Genomic DNA, 21,235 nt, shown 5'->3' on the forward strand with positions numbered 1-21,235 from the left:
CGTTACAGACACGCAGTTCAAGTTTAATCAAACATTTTTCACACCATATTACATTACAAATATGAAACTTATTTTCCTAAATTCTGCTGATGACAATTTGACATATTTCTTTGCCTGCATGGTCATTCCCTACCTTATTAGACACAACACCTATGTAAAACCAACATCAACAGGTTAGCATGAAGTGTTTATTTGTTAGATTACCTGCGGTAGAAGGTGGAAGATGGCACTAGCACACAACGTTCCGACTCCGAGGCTTATGAAGAAGACCAGAATCTTCTTGTACAGTTCTTTGGCCATGATTGGCAGCAGGAGCACTCCTGTTATGGAGCACAGGCTGATGAGGGTGACGAACAGGAGGCCATATCCCCAGACTGTAAACAAAAGTACATCAACCCTTCATTAAGATCTCTTAAGGACGATCCTACCACCTGACTTTTACATGGACCTATATCAGACATTAAACGATTATGGATGCGAATTGGAGAATGCATGTACCACTTGTAGTGTTGTAGTATCAATGTTCAACTCACTGTATCAGTGTATGCTAGAACTTTTTAAAGGCAAGACAAGTTTTACTTTGAGTGTTCTCAGAAGCACCAGGGCAGCTTGGCGGAGCACTATGCAAACATGTCCTACAAACTAAACTAAGGGCAACATGGTTTATATGCACTAATATTTTATATAAACATATATCTGCATGCGAACTAGTTTTTCGGCTAGCTACCCGTCGCGTCGCTGGGCGGGTACACACAGGAACACGCAGAAAACACGCTGCACCCGTCTACGTTTACTGATGAACTCTTTATCTTGAAAGCTTTGAGTGTTATTTCTGTAGCATTAATGACTAATGTGAGGACAGGTTGCCGGCAGGGACGTGCGACTGGTAACATCGCAAGCTTACAATTACTGCATGGCTGAGCGCGTAACAGAACGTGTGCGAACATCGCAAGCTTACAATTACTGCATGGCTGAGCGCGTAAATGATCTTGGGACCACAATGCGTTCTCGGGAAGGCTGGAAGGGCTGGTTGTCGTTAACGACTAACAGTCCATCATTCGAAATCACCACGTCGTGAAGATACCTGCGAACGTCGTGGACCTTAACAGCCTTCCTCCCTGGTCTGGTGCCCTGGGATAGGTGGGCATGTACGCGTCGCAAGTCAAAGCACTCTTGTTGGGTGGCTTGCCATGCCACTCGGTTGGAAAATGGCATGCGGGTGGATCCAGACATGACATCCTGGACTGATGTGTGTCTGATTACCGAGTGTTGCAAGTCCTCTACAAAGTGGCAAATTTGGCAGATTTGGTTCGGGCATTCAAGGGGATTCCTGCTGGTTTAGTCGAAAGGAAGGTTGGCAACGCCAGCAATGTGGCGAACTTCAATGGTGTACCTGCTTACGGAAGACAAAAAGGAGGTAATACGGGCACTAGCTGAGAACTCCCCCCTCAACAGTTTCCGGTATGCCTGCGCACATGGTTTACTATTGGTGAGTATCTGTGCCCGATGGGAAGAATGGGCTATGTAGGGGGCAAAATGCTGAACAGCAGAGGCTATGCATAAGCCTTCAACTTCACATGGTAGCCACCTGCGCTGAAAGTCTTTAAGTTTAGCGTTGAAGAATCCAGCGAGAAGTACCCTCCCTAGAAGGCAGACGTACAGGGTAGCGGCAACTCCACCTTTAGCGACAGAGGCGTCGGTCACAATCCAAAGCCTGTCTGACGGAACGGGAATTGTGATGGTCTGACACTGATCCAACAACTGTTGGGCCGTGCGGAATGCGTTGAAGGAAGGGTCAGACCACGCAACCATGTCACGGGATTGTTTTCCGGCGGTAAGCTTTTCTAGGGGATCCAGGAGCATTGCGTATCCCTTCAACACTCTGCTCAAGACTTTGTAGGCACCAATAAACGATCGTAATGACTGGACGGTGACAGGCGGGTCAACAGTGGTCAGGGCAGAAACCCTGTGGGGGCTAGCACTCAGGGTTCTGTTCTTCCACACCCATCCCAGAATGGTAGGACACACAGGGGCTACGACCGTTTTGGAAGAGTTGAGGCCAAAGCTGTTTTTGTGGATGGTCGAGAGGCATACTGACCAGTGGTTGAACAGCTCTTCCGGGGTGTCACCGCCAATATACAGATCGTCGGCGAGTTTGGAACACCATCCTTCCATGACGTACTCACCAAGGACGCGACTATCAATTCTTAAAGAGCTGTTTCAGACCCGGGCATACCCATGGCTGACCGGGCGTACACCCGAACTCCCTTGAAAGGAGTTGAGACACCACAAAACTTTATGGAGGCATGAGACAGGGAGATTTGGTAGAATGATTGACGTAGGTCTGTGTGGATGATGTACTTCCAGCCGACGATATTGTGTAAAACCTGATCGACGTTGGGCATGAGGGCAGGCTGAGGTTTAGCCTACTTCACCAAATGAAGTAACTAACCTAGTGCCACCGTTTGGCTTTTTCACCAGAAACGACAGGTTCAGGTATTCGACAGAGACGTTGGTGTCCTCAGGTTTGGCAAAAAACACCTTGCCGTTCCAAGTCATCGAACTTGTTCTGAAGATCAACAAGGGAATCTCGGTTGTAGCTAGGGAGTCGGCCCTTCCTCTGAGGTGGGAGGGTGGGACCCATGTTGACAGTAGCCTCGATGGGACCACTAGCACCGTTGTATTTGGGGACATCGGGAAAAAACACAGTATCAAATGAGGCATGTAGATCCCTGAACTTCTGACGTATATCCGGAGGTAAGGTGTTCTCGGGATCTATTTGAATGGACGAGCAATAGCCATTGCCCCGTGGAGATGCATTGCTAGAGGGGTTAGAAGGGTGAAAGGCACCGGGACTGGGGTTGTCGTGAACAGGAACCACCGCCCGGATCTGGCACACGTGCTCGTTACGCTTGAGTTTAATAGGTTCATCAGTGCCATTACATAGTCGACTTGTGTGGTTGACAGACAGTACGACCTGGGGATCGGGCCATGGCGAATCACACTTGGACTGGTTTGACGGGCTATCGAGTCTTGGTTCCAGGGCCCATTCTATGTCGGGATCTGTATCTGGAGGGGTACAATGATCGATATGGTCCCCTGGCAGTAAGATAGTGGACCTAGCCGGGGTGCGCAAGACCATAGCTTGTGTGCGTCGGACTGACGCCTTATTGGTCGACTGTGTTCCATAGTAGACGACATCCGATCCACCAATAATGATCTGCTTTTTCTTCGGTCTAGTACCAATGTCATTAGAAAGGGTGGAATGGGTTTCCGACCAGAACAAGAGTGTCAAGTTCGCGCACGACAAGGGCGTCAAGCCACAAAACTGTCTCGTTACGTGTCAGTGAACCTATCCTACCAGGTCTAGGGGGGTTACACCATCAGCTTGGTAGGCAGATTGGGAGGTAGGGTTGACTGGGAGACTAACTGACTTGGCAAAGTCGAGAGTAACGAGATTGGTAGTGGCACCGGTGTCCAATGTTAACTTGACAGGATGTTGGTTGTAAAAGCAGTTCAGAACAGGAGATTGAACAACGTCCAATCTCCTGACTGAAGAGTTGGCAGCAGAATCGAGAAAGGCACTGTCCTCGAGAAACTCAGGATTGTCATCCTCTGGATCGATGTCTGAAATATCTCCTTTCCCGACCATGCGGGTCCTACTGGAACGCAGAAAACGCCTGTCTGACTCTGTAAGGAGACGACACTCGCTCAGGAAATGAGAGGATGCTCCGGGGCGGCCCGCGGCTTTGCAAATAGAACACTCTTTGTCTGCCTTGCGTCGGGTGGACATAGGGCGGCGAGGTGGGAATGTGGCATTTGCACGCGAGACCCGTGAGTCTTTAATGGTTCGTAACTCGTCGAGAAGTGATGGCAGGGCCTGTGAAATTTCAGGCTTTAAGGAGGCCACGGTTTTGTTGCGTAGCTCCGGTCCGTATCGCTGCTTCACCAGTAGTGGTAGCCCCTTGGGGATAAGTTGTAGCCATACGAGCGTGATAGTGTTCTCAAGTGAGGGAGACAAGTCCTCGTCTGTGTCAACAGGTGCTCCATTATGCAAAATTCCACAATTCTTAGTCAACAAGTTGTCTTCAAAAAAGAACATAAGTATTTGGTATAAGTCCTCATGACGTTCATTGTGTTCCAGCTTGATAGACGCGAGGTCTAAAAAATGGGCGCCTGTGCTCTGGAAACCATAATGTTGGCGGATTTTCTGCCAAATGTCCTCGAGTGATGTTGACTGCTTGACAAGGAAGTTCCTAGCAATAACCGGACAGAAGTTGGCAATCTGCCCTAGCATAAACTCAAGCATGGTGCACTTCTGTGCTGCGGTGCAACGTACAACTTCGCCAACGTCCCCATCGTCGTCGATAAACCCGCGGTTAGGGTTGGCAGCTGTTTTCTTCTCCCAAGTAGCGTCAGTGCGTAAGAAGGGAGCAAAGTTGGCATCCAGTGACAAAACGTAGATTAAGTTCTGTTTCCAGACTTCGACAGTGTTTATTTTTTCGTCCGTGGTAAGGGGCCACTGTTTGGGAGCCCTGAAGGAAGCCATAGTTCATAAACAGTACAGGAACACTTTCCTTGACTACGATGTTACTGTCCGTACACGATGCACGAAACGGGACACCGTCGATATTAATACACGTTCGAGTCTCTACAACGGGTGCATGTACACGTTAATGAAACGATGCGTTCACACAGTTATATACCTTGCCTATATGGTTCAGTCTTTCCTCTAGGCGTGGATCAGCGCTGCGACCACGTTAACTAGATTAATACCACCACAAACAGCTGAGTATGAGTCCAACAAACTGTATTGACATCAAACATGTACAGCGAATCAAACATGGACGGTCACGCGAATGACAACAAAGGTTCTCGCCAGGTCGCGCGAGAACAACGCGAGATACACAATAACACGGAGTGGCGCTCCTCACAGGAGGATTGGATTTTCCAGGGGGTATTTTGCCTTATTTTCCAGTAAATGTTGGGGCTTAATTCGACATACGAGATGATTGAAGGGGAGATGTTGTGAATATTTTCTGAAACTATACAATATTGTATAGTACGATAATGTACACAATATTCCCCCCCCCAAATTAAGAGCCTCTTTAAGAACCCTTTTCAGGCTGATTTCTTACTATGTACGTACATATATATAAGAACCACTTCAGCCTGAAACAGAAAATCACGGGTTCTTTTATGCGGGTGTCTACTGTACTCACCATCGCAGCTAGAGAGATGTAGAGAAACATTCCGCCAGCGAAGCCAAATATGTAGACAGTGACTCCCGGAATATCGCCGACCACAATACCGACGACAAGCCCCAAGTAGCAGGTACTCGCGGACAGAACGTTACTGATTATTGCCTGCTTCAGGGTCATGCCGGAGTTTAGGAGAATCGCAAAGTCTCCTGAAACACATAGACGACAGCTCGAAATCGTTCGATGTGCAGTGTGGGTGATTCACTCGTTAATAGGTAGCCACGCCCACAATGTTCGCGCATATGTTAGTGACGTCGTTTAGTAAGCCAGCGTACGGTCAATCCTGTGTAAGCAATCACCTCTATGAAAAGAACACCTGTCTATAAAGGACACCTGTCTATAAAGGAACACTGCTGTCATAAAGACACCTGTCTATAAAGCACACTGTCTATAAAGGAACACCTGCCTATAAAGGACAGTTGTTTTCCTCTGAATATCATATAGATGTGGATGTACACTTTACATATATATATATATATATATATCAGGAGTTAATAAAGACAAATCTTTATCTTTATATTGTCACTTACACGTCTTTGTCTTTATCGTCTTGTCACTTACACGTCTTTGTCTTCATTACTTAAACTTTGTCTTTATTAACTCCTGATATATATATATATATATGTTGAACTGCATGAACCCATTGATACCCACGCAAGCACGCACGCACATATATGCACGCACGCACGCATACACGCAATCACACACGCACATATATGCACGCACGCACGCATACACGCACATATATGCACGCACGCACGCATACACTCACATATATGCAAGCACGCACGCATATACGCACGCACACACGCACATATATGCACGCACGCACGCATACACGCACATATATGCACGCACGCACGCATACACGCACATATATGCAAGCACTCACGCATATACGCAGGGCACACACCACATATATGCACGCACGCACCATACACGCACATAATGCAAGCACGCACGCATATACGCACGCACACACGCACAATATGCACGCACGCACGCATACACGACATATATGCACGCACGTACGCATACACGCCATACTATGCAAGCACTCACGCATATACGCACGCACCCACGCACATATATGCACCCAGGCACGCATACACGCATATATATGCAAGCACGCACGCATATACGCACGCACACATGCACATATATGCACACACGCAGGCATACACGCACATATATGCAAGCACTCACGCATATGCGCACGCACACACGCACATATACGCACGCACGCAGGCATACACGCACATATATGCAAGCACGCACGCATATACACACGCACATATATGCACGCACGCACGCACACACATACCGAGCTCATGCGGACACTCTTCGCAAAAGACAGCAACTGAGACGCTGATGCCCGTCAGTGTTGACGTCTGGAACGCGGCACCGATCGACAGACCGTCGACGAAGTTATGCAAGCCATCGCCGAATATGATCATCCATGCCACCGTCGCGATAGCGCTGTCTCCCTTCGCAACGTGGCTGTGGTCGTGTCCCGTGCGCTCCAACGCATCGTGTGGGACGGCTCGCTCCAGCTGTCACGGAAACACGGGACAGACGCGTTACAGTGCGGCGCGAATGTCGCCGTATCGTAGTGAAATGTCTTCAGTCACGAATATTTAGTTGTATACTGTGTAACAGGAATGCCCCATACGATCTCACAATAGCAGCGTGTGTACGCGTGACTAAAGTTAAGATTAATTCTGATTTTGACAACGCGGCCCCTGAACGCTAAGCACCATGTGACTACTCTCATCGCGCGAGGGAACAGCGATGACCCACCTTTTCCTGCTTCATGCTGGTGACGGTGTTGTGCTGCGGCTGCCCGCTATGCATGCCCACGTTGCCGTGGTAGATCTCCCTGAGGCTCGAGTCGCTCGCGGCAACCTTGAAGTTGACGGAGGAAGGCTGTAGGACGTTGCTGCTGATCGCGTCGGCATGGCAACCGTTCCCGCGCTCGTCGAACGACACACGTCAGGGATGACCACGTCCGTCCGGCGTCCGTCGTCTCAGTTTTAGACAGTGCTCTCCTCAGATTTCTACGTATATGGAGCAGCGTAGTCAGATCAGCAGTGTCAGATATAGAACGAGTTATTTCTAATAATTGCATATAGGCAGTGATACAACTCTGATCAGAGCTTCTTGTTTTCTACATGATCCCTGAGATGTCTGAATCGTTATTCCGCTACCTTGCCTCTTCTGTTCTACGATTCTATCGAGAGAGCAAAATACTATGCACTTGACGTAGCAAGCAATTCTCAGTTGTTCGTCTTCCTCCCCTCTCTTCCTCCTATCAACAAACTCACGTCTTTCTTATAGAAGGCCACCTTGAGCACTTATCGACCAGAAAGAAGATGTAGATTCCAGCATCCCGTGCGGGCCTTCCACAGTAGTCCATGGTTACCATCAGCTCCAGTTCAAAGGCCTGTCAAACGTCAACACGTTACAGACACGCAGCTCAAGTTTAATCAAACATTTTTCACATTTATTTTTACAATTTTTCACATTACATTACAAATATGAAACTTATTTTCCTAAATTCTGCTGATGACAATTGACATATTTTTTGTCTGCATGGTCATTCCCTACCTTATAGAGTACGAAGTGATGACGTCACGGTGCATGACAACGAGCCTGCTGGTTCTACACAATCATATGCGTGGTAACATAACTAGCGTGTCGTGTTTGTACCGATGTACCATCATTCTGAGAGTCATTATTGCAGTTTTATAGATTTCTAAAAGATGGAAGTGAAAAGCAACAAAAAAAAATAAAATAATTAACAACAAAATTTTTTTTTTTAAATAATTTTTTTAATTCATTAATATTGTAAGATTCGACTTGCTACCGGCTTTAGCCGCTGTCTGGCAGCGCACACACTCGTGTTTTACGTACGCACAACAATTTCACGCAGTAAACCTTATGAGGCCAGTGGCTTGTGTAGAACAGCCCCGTGCGTTGTCTTGCAACGTGACGTCACACTTCGGTACTTTATTAGACACAAACTATGTAAAACCAAACATCACAGGTTAGCATGAAGTGTTTGATTGTTAGATTACTGCGGTAGAAGGTGAAGATGGCACTAGCACACAAACGTTCCGACTCGAGGCTTATGAAGAAGACCAAATCTCTTGTACAGTTCTTTGGCCATGATTGGCAGCAGGAGCACTCCTGTTATGGGAGCACAGGCTGATGAGGTGACGAACAGGAAGCCATATCCAGACTGTAAACAAAAGTACATCAACCCTTATTAATCTCTACAGGACGATCCTACCACCTGACCTTTTACATGGACGCTATATCAACATTAAACTGGAATTTATGGATGCGAATTGAGAGAAGCAGTTACCACTTGATGGTTGTAGGTCAATGTTTCAACCTCACTGTATCAGTGTATGCCTAGAATTTTTAAGGCTAAGAACAAGTTTTACTTTGAGGTCTCAGAAGCACCAGGCAGCTTGGCGAGCACTTATGAAACATGTCTCACAAACAAAACTAATGCAACATGTTTATATCACTAAATTCTTATATAAACATATATCTGGCATGCGAACTAGTTTTTCGGACTAGCTACCCGTTCGCGTCGCTGGGCGGGTACAACAGGAACACGCAGAAAACACGGCATGCCCCGTCTACGTTTTCTGATGAACTCTTATCTTGAAACTCTGAGTGGTATTTCTGTAGCATATAGGACTAAAGGAGGACAGGTGCCGCAGAGACGTGTGCGAACATCGCAAGCTTACAATTACTGCATGGCTGAGCGCGTAACAGAACGTGTGCGAACATCGCAAGCTTACAATTACTGCATGGCTGAGCGCGTAACAGAACGTCGCATTCGACGGGTGTCGCAAACATCAGAAAATCCTAGAGTTCGAATTGATAACATGTTTGCTAATCCGTAGGCACTTTTTATTTTTGCAGTGGCTACGCGTCCGGTCATCCATTACAAAGCTCAGCACAGATTCCCAAATCCACGTCACGATTAGGCCACGCCACCTTTCAAATCGTTGATTTTACTGGATTTACTATTGCTTCAAAAGTTACAAAAACCTTTTTTTGATTAAATATATTAAGGTAAATAATATTATGGTAAAAACGTATTGTTTATTGTGTTTTACTGAAAAAATATAGTTGGGTACACATAAGAAATATATGACCGGACGCGTAGCCTGGGAGCTGGGCGTCCGGTAACCGGACGCGTAGCCACGGCCTTTTATTTTTGGATCAGTACCGGATCGCCTCTATATTTTCAGCAACCGATCTGGTAACATAGATGCAATATATGACATGCGTCTAAACAGAGGATAAAAATAGACCCCGCCCACTCCCGCCGCATACGCTATATGCTATGACCGGTAGGAACGTGTACAAACTATCATATGAAGCGAACGATTTGAGTTACATTTCTATAAATTCTAGCTATTATAGACACATGTCTTAGCCTTAATCTCTGTGAATTTTGAGTCTATTGAAGCGCGATTAGTCTACTTAATTAGCAAATATACACGCGCGACTATGACCGGTGAAACGAAACGTCATGAATTCTATTTTTATCATCCAAAAATGGAAAAGTGGGCGGGGTCTATTTTTATCCTCCAATCACAGGTTGGAGCAATTCCTCTGTTTAGACGCATGTACCGGACGTCATTGTACCGGTGCGCTAACTACATGAGTTATATTGTATGGGATTAAGGTTTCTATAAATAGTGAGCATGATCGAGTCGGGCTCACCACCGATTCGTGACTAACCTGTATGATACAGGCGGTATGTTTCGCTTCACTACACTATCTACCCACTACTACTACTACTACTACTACTACTACTACTACTACTACTACTACTACTACTACTACTACTCACTATCTACACACTACACTACGTGAAGTGTAGTGAAGCGGAACCGGAACCGCCTGTATCATACAGGTTAATTCGTGACGAGCAACGATTACGTAGCAGATGGCATGCAATGCCTGCCACCTAGTAGAGGAAGACCAAACGTACATAGCCTTCAGATAGCATTTTCCTTCTTGCATTTTTGTGCAGTCAAGCTTGTGTAATATGACACTTCTATAGAATGAACACGTGTCTATAAAGGACACATTTAGCATTTCTCTTTGGAAACAGTTCTACAGTGAAACCATCTCTATAGAATAAACGCTTGTCTCTATAGAATAAACGCTTGTCTCTATAGAATAAACGCTTGTCTCTAAAGAATAAACGCTTGTCTCTATAGAATAAACGCTTGTCTCTAAAGCACAGTCTTAGCATTCCTATTGAGTGACTCTTATATACAGATTTGAATGTACTAGAATCCCACTAGCATCATAAATGAATAAGGGCCTATCTGCTTTCAATTTGTGAATTTGAACTGTCATTTGGTTTGAGAATGGGTGTGATAATGGGTGATAATTAGACAGAAATCTGGCCTACGTACAACCAAGGTTATCAGGGCCGTATCTAACGTGGGAAGACAGTTGTCACAAGGCCTTGGCGGCGACAACATTGCTTTCCCTCTCTCAACTGCCCAGACCCCAAACATCCATCCTAGTTACATACACCACCAATGGCAATTATAGGCTTTTCCACTTGTCATCAGAAAATGGTACTTTCTCAACAGGTGATCCAGGAACTCTAGTCCGAATCGTACCTCATTCATCACCTGACAGCACCCCCTCCCACATCCACATACAGCGATCAATGTTCATACAGATATTTCCGCGTGGACATAACATATTTACCCTCTGCGGTGGACGAGGTGTACGTCATCACCTCCTCCTCCTGCTGCTCTCTTGTCTCGGCTTGCCTGCATAATGGCTCCTGCAGTATCACCTGCTCACAGCTAGACAACAGCTCCTCACGACTAATAGAGGAACTGTGGTAGAGAGAGGCAAACTCACTGAAGGTGAGACACTGCAACAAATGAAGACACACACACATATATATATATAATATATATATATAATATTATACACATATATACATATAATTATAAACAAATATATTATATGATATTATATAAATTAACTCATATATTTGGTAACAGAAAAAGATGAAATTTGCAGATTTATTTTGCAATCAGGCATAATCAGGTTCAGATTCTTGAGACAGCGTCATTGTGACTGTAATGAGTGAGTGAAAAAGTCTAGCTGTTTTGACGATCATAAGGACATGGTGAGTGTCTACCGGCTACAGCTTGTTTGTGGGTGCTCACGCATGCAGGCGCGATAACGTATCCACGACCGCACAGGGACATCGGATCTGCCAGATGGTTCCCACAGAAGTGTGAATAAGTTTTCAATGACTTTTCAAGGACATATCAAGGACATGTGCTTTTTTCAAGGACAATCTGTGACAAGTAGTTTTAGCATTTTATAGTCATTATATATACCTTAAATTCATATATAAAGTAAAAAAATGGTTTCACACCCTAATTCAATGTGAGCAATTCTTTCTCTATATATAAATTTACAAAAACCTACAAAAAAACGTTCTTTAAGAACCTACACATAACCTTGTTAAAAACGTTTAGCGAACGTTATGAAAACGTTCCGTTACCAACGTTTTTATTGAACCATTTCGCAACGAGATCAAACACGTTAATAAAACGTCGATAACACGTTTTTGGTAACGTTTTTTAAGAACCTATATATAACCTTACAAGTAACGTTTTTAAAACGTTAAAATACCGTTTTTATCAAACCAACCCATAGTGCAACCAAATCCTAACGTTGCGAAAACGTTATGTGTTAGTTACCGTATCCACGACAGCACAATGTCATGGACATCAGACCTGCTATGATCATGTTATCGCATCCGCCGTTTGCGCATTCTGCATATAGCGCGCGCCCCGCGCGCGAAGGTCGAAGCGCGAAGTGCACGGACGCTAGAATTATTATCAGATGACAATTGTCTTAGTGTCTGCGTGGAATATTACCTTAGCAGTGAGATTGCATTGGGATTCTTGTCCCGTGTCGCCAGCGATGCATTGCACTTCTATTGCACCGTAAAGGTGGCTTTCATTGTGCTTCGTCCGCTCGTTGTTCAATATATCTACTACACTAGTGAGATTCTCGCGATCGTCCGATGCGCCTACGATAATGAGTGACGTGTTATTTACGGATGGTTCAGCGTCCGACGCATGATCATAATCTCGTTGCTGTTTCCCTACTTCCGTTGGCTGGTCCGCCCAGACACATACAAATAGCACGGAATAAAAGCAATATCTCAGGCAAGTTATCATTGCAAAGTTGAGTTGACGCGTAATGATACTAATCGTGAGTGCATCGGCACAGTATAAATGCCTAATACACTACGTGGGATGCCCGGTAGCCACGCACGACCAACTGTTTGCAAAGCCGGGTGTGAAGAACACGTTATGGGAGGGAATTTAGGTCACAATTCAAAGATGAATTTAGTGGTCCATTCATTATTTCATCATATGATTCGACAATTCAAACATGCAAGTCATTTGTTTATTTCATTATTCAATTCACAATTTCAATCTTCATTTCATTTGATTGTTCATTTCACCATTCAAATCATTTATTTAAGTAATTCGAACATATTATTCATTTGTTCACTTCATTTAATAGTTCAATTTCATCAAGAGCGTATAAAGAAGGTATATATATATATTCAGAGCATGTATATGATACACGTGCGCTGTTCACTTTTCATCACGTGTTCAACACGTGTTCATCACGTTTTCAATTCTGTGCATCATTCGTGCTCAATGTTGAGCGTACGATACAAGGTAAATTCCATCACTCCGCTACAGGTGTGTTGCACAGATACAACCTGCAGGTATAGACCACAGCTGTCTTACACGTTTTTTTACGCCACACCCGTTGCAGAGTGGATGTCTGTAACGATGCAGCTTTAGCTGAATGTATATATAAGCTCTCTGGTCTCCATACATGAGTAGACAGGATGGCGACACATATTAAAGTAATTCCTTGATATGTGCACCTGAAAATATTATCCTCAGTCAACAGCTTCCACCACAGCGCAAACACACGCATACACACATCGAACATGCACGGGGTTCTTAAAGGGACAGTAGCCTCTAGGATGTTACTGCATACAACTGTACTTACTGTATAACAAATCGTCTATACCCACACGTATTTGTTGCCGCAGATACCAAATGTTAATTGTTATAATTAATTACACGATCATAAGCGCTACGAAATTTGGAACGGCGCCATGACACCCGCGACCGTTGTGCCACCCCGAAAAATTATTGCGTATTTGAACAATTTATTTGCACGTTACAGACCGAGGGCTAATCACAAAAGTGCATTATATTTATTACCTAAATGCTATTTTAACCGAACGATATTCATTTTAGGGCAAATTTATCCATATTATAACTGCAAAACTATATGTCGTTTATAAGTATTACAAACCTTTTGCTTTTTAAATGAATAAAATAAGAACACCTCGGTCTTGTAGCCTTGGTGGATGTGGTTTTTGCGCAACTATTCAGATCGTGGCTTTGAGTGGCGCCCCCGTCGATTGTAATTCCAACTGTAGTCGGTAGTTTTAAAACATTAAAAAAAAAAGTACTTAATGGTGAGTTAACATGGAAACTTTCTATTGTTAGCTTAATTGATAAACTAAATTAGCTAAAAATAACGCATAAGGATTCCTTTAGCCTAGGTTCGTAGGGTTATTGTCAGCTAATTTAGGTGTATAATTAAGCTACATAAAGTTTCATGGTTCAATCACTATTAGAAATTTTTTTTTTAATGTTTTAAACTAACGACTACGTTCTTGATTACAACGACGGTGGGGCGCCACTCAAAGCGCACGATCTGATATAAGGTTGCGCAAAACAGACTTTTACAGCCAAGGGCTACAGACGAGGTGGTCTCTTGATTGATTGCATTTAAAAGCAAAGGATTGGTAATATCTGTATAAACGACATATAGTTTCAGTGTATCTATTATGGATGAAAATATTGCCCCTAAAATGACGATTGTTCGGTTAAATAAGCATTTTAAGAATATAATATTAAAAAAAAAAAAAATATAAAAAAAAAAAAAAAAAAAAAAAAAAAAAAAATTGCAGCCTTGTGATTAGCCCGCGGTCTGTAACGTGGCAAAAATATATTGGGCAAATGCGCAACTTTTTCAGGGTGGCAGCACGGTTCGCGCGGTGCTGTCAATGGGCTCGTTAAAATTTCGTATGCGTTTGATGTATAATTAATTAATAACAATTAAATTAGGTATCTGGTAACAAAGTACGTGTGGCGTATAGACGATTTTGTTCACAGTTAAGTACAGTTTGTATGCAGTAAAATCCTAGCAGTCTAGTATCCCTTTAACCTGATAGCAACAACCTAGTACTGTCCACATGCATACTAATATATCAACTTATACACAGACACGCTTAGCCCTGAGTGTTTCCAAGATGGCATTTCTATCACAAAATTTACGATAATACTCATTATTTACATCTCACATCTACAATCTCACATTTCATCAGATCTCACATCTCATAGCTCACATCGTCAATCTCACATCTCACATCTCACATCTCACAGTCTTCACATCTCACATCTCACATCTCACATCTGCTCAATCCGATATCTAAAACACCCTTAAAACCGACACGAGCCATCGGTCCATTGATGAACGCTCAGTGTAGAGGCAAGGATACACCACACACACACGCACGCCACGCTACGCGCACGGCACGCACGCACGCACGCACAGCCGCACGCACGCAGCGCACGCCACGCAGGCACGCACACACGCACAGCACAACACACACCACACAACACGTACACCACCGCACTACGCACAGCGCACACGCACACGCACATCGGCACACGCCGCACACGGCACACGCACAGCACACGCACACGCACACCACACGCGACACGCACACGCACACACACCGCACACGCACACGCACACAGCACGCGGCACGCGCACAGAAGCACACGCACAACGGCACACGCACACGCACGACGCACACGCACACGCCACGCACTGACGCCACGCACAAGCACGCCAACGCACACGCAACGCACAGCACACGCACACGCACACGCACACGCACCACACGCACACGCCACACGCACAGCACCGCCACGCACACGCAACACGCACACGCACACGCACGCACAGCACACGCACACGCACACGCACACGCACACGCACACGACACGCAGCACGCACACGCCACGACACGCACACGCACACGCTACCAGCGCACACCGACACGCGACGGCACACACGCAACACGCACACGCACACGGCGACCGGCACACCCTGCACAGCGGCACAGCACACGCACACGCACACGCACACGCACACGCACACGCGCACCGCACACGCACACGCACAGCCACGCGCACACGCACACGACAGCGGCACACGCACACGCACACGCAACACGCAACGGCCAACGCACACGCACATCGACACGCGGACGACGCACACGCACACTGCACACGCACACGCACGACGCCACACGCACGACACGCACACGCACACGCACACGCACACGCACACTCACACAACACACACACACACACACACACACACACATATATATATATATATATATATATATATATATATATATATATGTATATACATGTACCTATCATATATCAAAGGAATGGCATCAACATTAATAAAACTTTCATATACGAGTACATTCATATTTCACGTGCACGACTAGAGGCACGTAAATCTGACAAAGAAAATAACAAAACAAATGTCTACTTGTAGCTTGTCTCACACGTTTCTCTTTCCCCCCGGTATGCAAGCGGCGTCATTTGAATTTACCCACATGCAAGACTTGCTGCAATAATCCATACCTACTCGTCGCTCCATAGATTAAATCCCTGCTCGAATTTTTGTTTTGTTTTTAACACCTATACAAGCTCTTGTAATCTAGATCTCATTTCTGTGTAAACGGCACAACAGTGTTGAGAAATGTGATTCCAGTAACTTGTGACAGGGTAACGTATGTGCGTAATACGCAGTGATGTTCCTATACGCCATATCAAACATTAAAAATAATTAATTAAAAGGCTACATAAAAATAATGCACTTTCACGATTATTAACCATTGATAACAGAAACAATATGCAGAGTTTAATAACACACGAGGGATAAACATAATACTACTAGTTAGGTTATTAAATATACGATGCTATAACACATAGTAAAGATGTAATATTACTGCAAGGTTGGGAATAAAAGTAAAAGTGTTACTTGTAATACAAATACATATAGGACAACAAACGGTAACGTTGATTGTGTTCACGCTAGCATATCAACTCCTTTTACTAAGTATTTCACGTAATTCGTGTCAGTACACTTTTAAATTCTACTATATAGACTATAGTAAAATCCATAACAATTCCAGCCAGCCCTGCTAAAAAGTGACCAGCAACAATTGTTTATATATGATTATATTATTTTCTTAATTGTGACTTGCACAAAGATTATGAAAATCATGATCAACCTTACATTATTGACACCCAACTTATCCATGCCAGACAAATAGAGAAATGAGCATTGTCATTCCACTTAGGAACCCCATACAAACAAGCTCAGCATAAACGACACCTCTATAGCTTTCGACATGATTTTCTATTTTAGATAGCATTCCTTAATACAAACAAATATACATACAGTGGCAAGAAATAACTAAAAATTTGGTTTGAATGACGACGTTGACTGTGCTGCCCTCTGATGGTGATGGCAATGAGAAACTCTCATACTATGATACTATCTACTACATTCTATGTTCCACCGACAGCCAAGCAGTATAACGACAATTAGTCCATGATGCGTGAGATCAGTATTGTAAATGCTAGTTTTGTCAGCATTTGGTCGGATTGTATAGATGGCGAATGCAACAATATGGAGCAACAACATGTGTGTGCACAGATATAGTCAAGCTAGGTACAGGAGGGCCGAAATTAACTCATTTTCACTTTTCTGGTACAACAGTTCTGCTGCCGGAAAAGGGCAAAGTAACCATGTTCTTTTCCAATAGAAAGTTTTGAAATGAAAACATTTTAAGCTCCTATACACTCCATGTGATGCCATGAACCATCAACCTTACCAAGAAGCACATGAATCTGCAGCTACGCATTAATTTTACGCCAGCGTTTATCAGTTTACCCCGAAAAACTAAAACTCTACAAAAAATAGCAGTTTTTGTTTATTTCGACCCACCTCCAGGAATGTGATAACGGGCCGTAGCCGTGACTGCAGGCGCCACTCTACAACAAACTGGATATCGCGCTGGAACATTTGCCAGCACAAACATGAGCGACTACTCCAATGAGGAGGGCCAAGGTTCTGTAGCAGCACAGCACCCGCATGCCTTTCCTTCCGCCAACGCCTTATCCAACAGTTCTGCCATCTCTGGCATCTTGCAACGGAAACCAACAGATTAGAGACTTCCCAGCGTAACAATCTAACGGTGACGCGTCGTACTGTTACAAAGCAACTCTGGCCTTGCCCTAAACAATTTAATCTATTCCTCTGGAGTGGTTCAGAGAAGTGGTGCGGGAAGCATTTATACTTGCTACTGCCGACCGAAGCCAGATTCCTGGAGTGGGTTTCCACTGATGTGGATTTAAAACCCTTGAGTCCAGTATAAAATAAAGAAACCGAAAACAACAACCAACAAGCACAACAACAACTGGGGGAATGCAAAAATACTCACCATCGCAGCTAGAGAGATGTAGAGAAACATTCCGCCAGCGAAGCCAAATATGTAGACAGTTGCTCCCGGTAGATCACCCAGCAAAATACGATGGCAAGCCCAAGTAGCAGGTACATGCGGATAGGAAGTTATACATCACTGCCTGCTTCAGCTTCATGCCGGAGTTTAGAAGAATCGCAAAGTCTCCTGAAACACATAGCCGACAGCTCGAGATCGTTCGTTGTTCAGTGTGGGTGATTCATTTCGTTAATAGGTAGCCACACCCCTACACCTTTACATATACAGGTTGGACTACATGAACCACGCACGCGCACGCGCACATATACGCACGCACGCGCACCCGGCAGATAGGTGCGATATGATATGACTACTAGGCACTTAGGATATGACTACTATACCCTAACCCTAACCCTACCCTAAAAAAAGAAAATTAATTAAATTAAAGTGCCTAGTAGTCATATCATATCGAACCTTTCTGCTTTCTGCCACGCACGCACACACATACCGAGCTCATGCGGACACTCTTCGCAGAAGACAGCAACTGAGATGCTGATGCCCGTCAGTGTGATTCTGGAACGCGGCACCTGATCGACAGACCGTCGACGAAGTTATGCAAGCCATCGCCAAATATGATCATCCATGCCACCGTCGCGATGACGCTGTCTCCCTTCGCAAAGTGGCTGTGGTCGTGTCCCGTGCGCTCCAACGCATCGTGTGGGACGGCTCGCTCCAGCTGTCACGGAAACACGGGACAGACGCGTTACAGTGCGGCGTATGACATCGTCATTCTATATTTCTTCTCTAATTCTTCTCTTCAGGATTTCGTAACCTTTGCACGTAAAATGTGCAAACAAGTTTCGAATAGTTATCACATAGATAGCCTAAGAAGTCATAACTTTTGCAGGCGAAGTCTTGAGTAATGTTACTTCATCGTTTTCGACAATGCACCCCCTGCACACGATCCGGGGTCCGTTGTCAGATACAAAATTAGACTTAACATTAGTCTTGACATTAACTTTTACTCGTAGACCATTGACAGAAACACCCTAAAGTTAGGAGTTTCTCATACGCACCATACAGAAGTGCAGTCCACGAGAAAAATTTTATGTTAAGACTAAAGTTAAGATTAATTCTGATTCTGACAACGCGGCCCCTGAACGCTAAGCACCAGGTGACTACTCTCATCGCACGCGAGGGAACAGCGATGACTCACCTCTTCCTGCTCCATGCTGGTAACGGTGTTGTGCCGCACCCGTCCGTTACGCACGCCCGCGTTGCCGTGGTAGATCTCCTTGATGCTCGTGTCGCCCCCGGCAACCTCGACGGTGGGGGGAAACTGTAGGAATTTGCTGCTGCTCGAGTCGGCATGGCAACCGTTGTCGTGCTCGTCGAACGGCATGTCAGGGATGATGACATCCATCGTCTCAGCTTTATGGACAGCAGTGCTCTCGACGGATCTCTACGTAGATGTAGCAGCTTATAGTCAGCCGTGTCAGATACAGAACGAGTTATTTCTAACAACTGCATATATATCGTTACATCGGCAATGATTCAACTCGAATTTGACCTTCTTATTTTCCCCATGATCCCTGAGAAATGTTTGAATTGTTATTCCGCTACCTTGCCTCTTCTGTTCTACGATTCTATCGAGAAAGCAAAATACTATGCACTTGACGTAGCAAGCTATTCTCAGTTGTTCGTCTTCCTCCCCTCTCTTCCTCCTATCAACAAACTCACGTCTTTCTTATAGAAGGCCACCTTGAGCACTTTATCGACCAGAAAGAAGATGTAGATTCCCAGCATTCCCGTGGCGGCCTTCCACAGGTAGTCATGGTTACCGTCAGCTCCCAGTTCAAAGGCCTGTCAAACGTCAACACGTTACAGACACGCAGTTCAAGTTTAATCAAACCTTTTTCACATCATATTACATTACAAATATGAAACTTATTCTACTAAATCCTGCTGATGACATATTTCTTTGCCTGGTCATTCCCTACCCCATTAGACACAACACCTAGCTATGTAAAGCCAACATCAACAGGTTAGCATGAAGTGTTGATTTGTTAGATTACCTGCGGTAGAAGGTGGAAGATGGCACTAGCACACAACGTTCCAACTCCGAGGCTTATGAAGAAGATCAGAATCTTTTTGTACAGTTCTTTGGCCATGATTGGCAGCAGGAGCACTCCTGTTGTGGAGCACAGGCTTATGAGGGTGACGAACAGGAAGCCATATCCCCAGACTGCAAACAATGAAAGTGTCAATGACACTGTAGCTCACCACAAAAAAGGACACAAATGAGTGAGTAAGAAGAAGTCAGTTTTAATTGAGCAACTATCAAACTACATATATAAGAAACGATCGCCTTCCTGTATATCGCAATAAGTAATTTATAAACCAAAATGAATGCACAATTTTGTGAGGCAGTAGATGGCGCTATACTACCGCTTTGTAGCGATGGCAGTTTGATAATAAATAGGTTATGCTGCGTTGCCGACATGTTTTTGTAAAACTTTACGTTCTAAATATAGAACCGTTTTATCGGCAGGGCTGGAGAGGAAATTAGGCACATTTTGCATTAAAGGATTAAATCTTGTTAAAAACGAACCAGTGAGTGTGAGCACCAGCAGACTGTTTTTTGTCTATATAATATCGCTATTATAATTGCAACCCTACTAAGTTTGCATAACTTCTTTTTTAAATATTAAAACCTTACCGCTTATTCATTCACATACGAGACATTGAAGCAAAATCCGTTCGAACCTGAACTGACGTTAATGGGACAATTCCCATTTCTGGCCAAAAAGAATTGCGATGGCTCGAAAGTACGTCGACTGGCGTTGCTTCAATAGGACGTTTAATATGGGAGCATAGCTACAACACTATGGTCCCAATTTCAAACATGTGGGTCAATCCGGTTCCTGAGTTATCGATGACTTAATAATTATCATTAAACTAACGGACAGGACGAACGGACAGACACCCATGGCAATAGCTCAGCTTGACGATGTCAATGGTGAGCTAAAAATACATAACGCCTTCATTACGATCTCAAGGGTTCGCCCTACTTTGCGCAACTGGGCCGCCCACGCGGCGCGCCCCGTTTGGGGAAAACTGCCGCCCCTGTTTCAATTGCTTGCAGCCCCCTTTAAATTACCGCGCTGCGGTCCCGATTAAATTCCACCACAATAAGAAGTTTGACAGCGGCAGAAAAATTTTCAAAATCGTCAAGAATTCTATTCGCACCAGGACC

The 21,235-nt window shown here is 44.6% G+C and overlaps 3 protein-coding genes across 3 annotated transcripts in view; all 3 read right to left on the minus strand.

Annotated features, from left to right (window-relative positions):
* Window positions 1–7,618, minus strand: part of LOC106812261 (zinc transporter ZIP14-like) — a 16,295-nt gene extending 8,677 nt beyond the window's left edge. The window contains exons 1-4 of the mRNA XM_014816090.1: window positions 7,586–7,618; window positions 7,062–7,318; window positions 6,586–6,814; window positions 5,223–5,410 (exon numbers count right to left, since the gene is read on the minus strand). Coding sequence (XP_014671576.1) covers window positions 5,223–5,410; window positions 6,586–6,814; window positions 7,062–7,115 — 471 coding nt within the window. The 5' untranslated portion in view covers window positions 7,116–7,318; window positions 7,586–7,618. The remainder of the gene's footprint in view (window positions 1–5,222; window positions 5,411–6,585; window positions 6,815–7,061; window positions 7,319–7,585) is intronic.
* On the minus strand, window positions 7,582–12,538 carry LOC106812255. The gene is made up of 4 exons (XM_014816085.1): window positions 12,215–12,538; window positions 11,019–11,190; window positions 8,417–8,502; window positions 7,582–7,704 (listed from the first exon to the last, which is right to left on the minus strand). Exons 1-4 carry the CDS (start codon window positions 12,518–12,520, stop codon window positions 7,582–7,584), a joined length of 687 nt encoding a protein of 228 aa, XP_014671571.1. The 5' UTR covers window positions 12,521–12,538.
* A 5,048-nt stretch (window positions 12,539–17,586) lies between these two features.
* LOC106812256 (zinc transporter ZIP14-like) lies at window positions 17,587–20,219 on the minus strand. The gene is given in 8 exon segments (XM_014816086.1): window positions 17,587–17,685; window positions 17,983–18,076; window positions 18,078–18,168; window positions 18,488–18,547; window positions 18,550–18,715; window positions 19,196–19,441; window positions 19,720–19,842; window positions 20,055–20,219. Coding segments are annotated over 8 exon segments (975 nt in total). The 5' UTR covers window positions 20,151–20,219.
* Window positions 20,220–21,235: the final 1,016 nt, after the last annotated feature.

This window comes from Priapulus caudatus, unplaced genomic scaffold (assembly GCF_000485595.1).
Source record: "Priapulus caudatus unplaced genomic scaffold, Priapulus_caudatus-5.0.1 Scaffold627, whole genome shotgun sequence".
Lineage (NCBI taxonomy): Eukaryota > Metazoa > Priapulida > Priapulimorpha > Priapulimorphida > Priapulidae > Priapulus > Priapulus caudatus.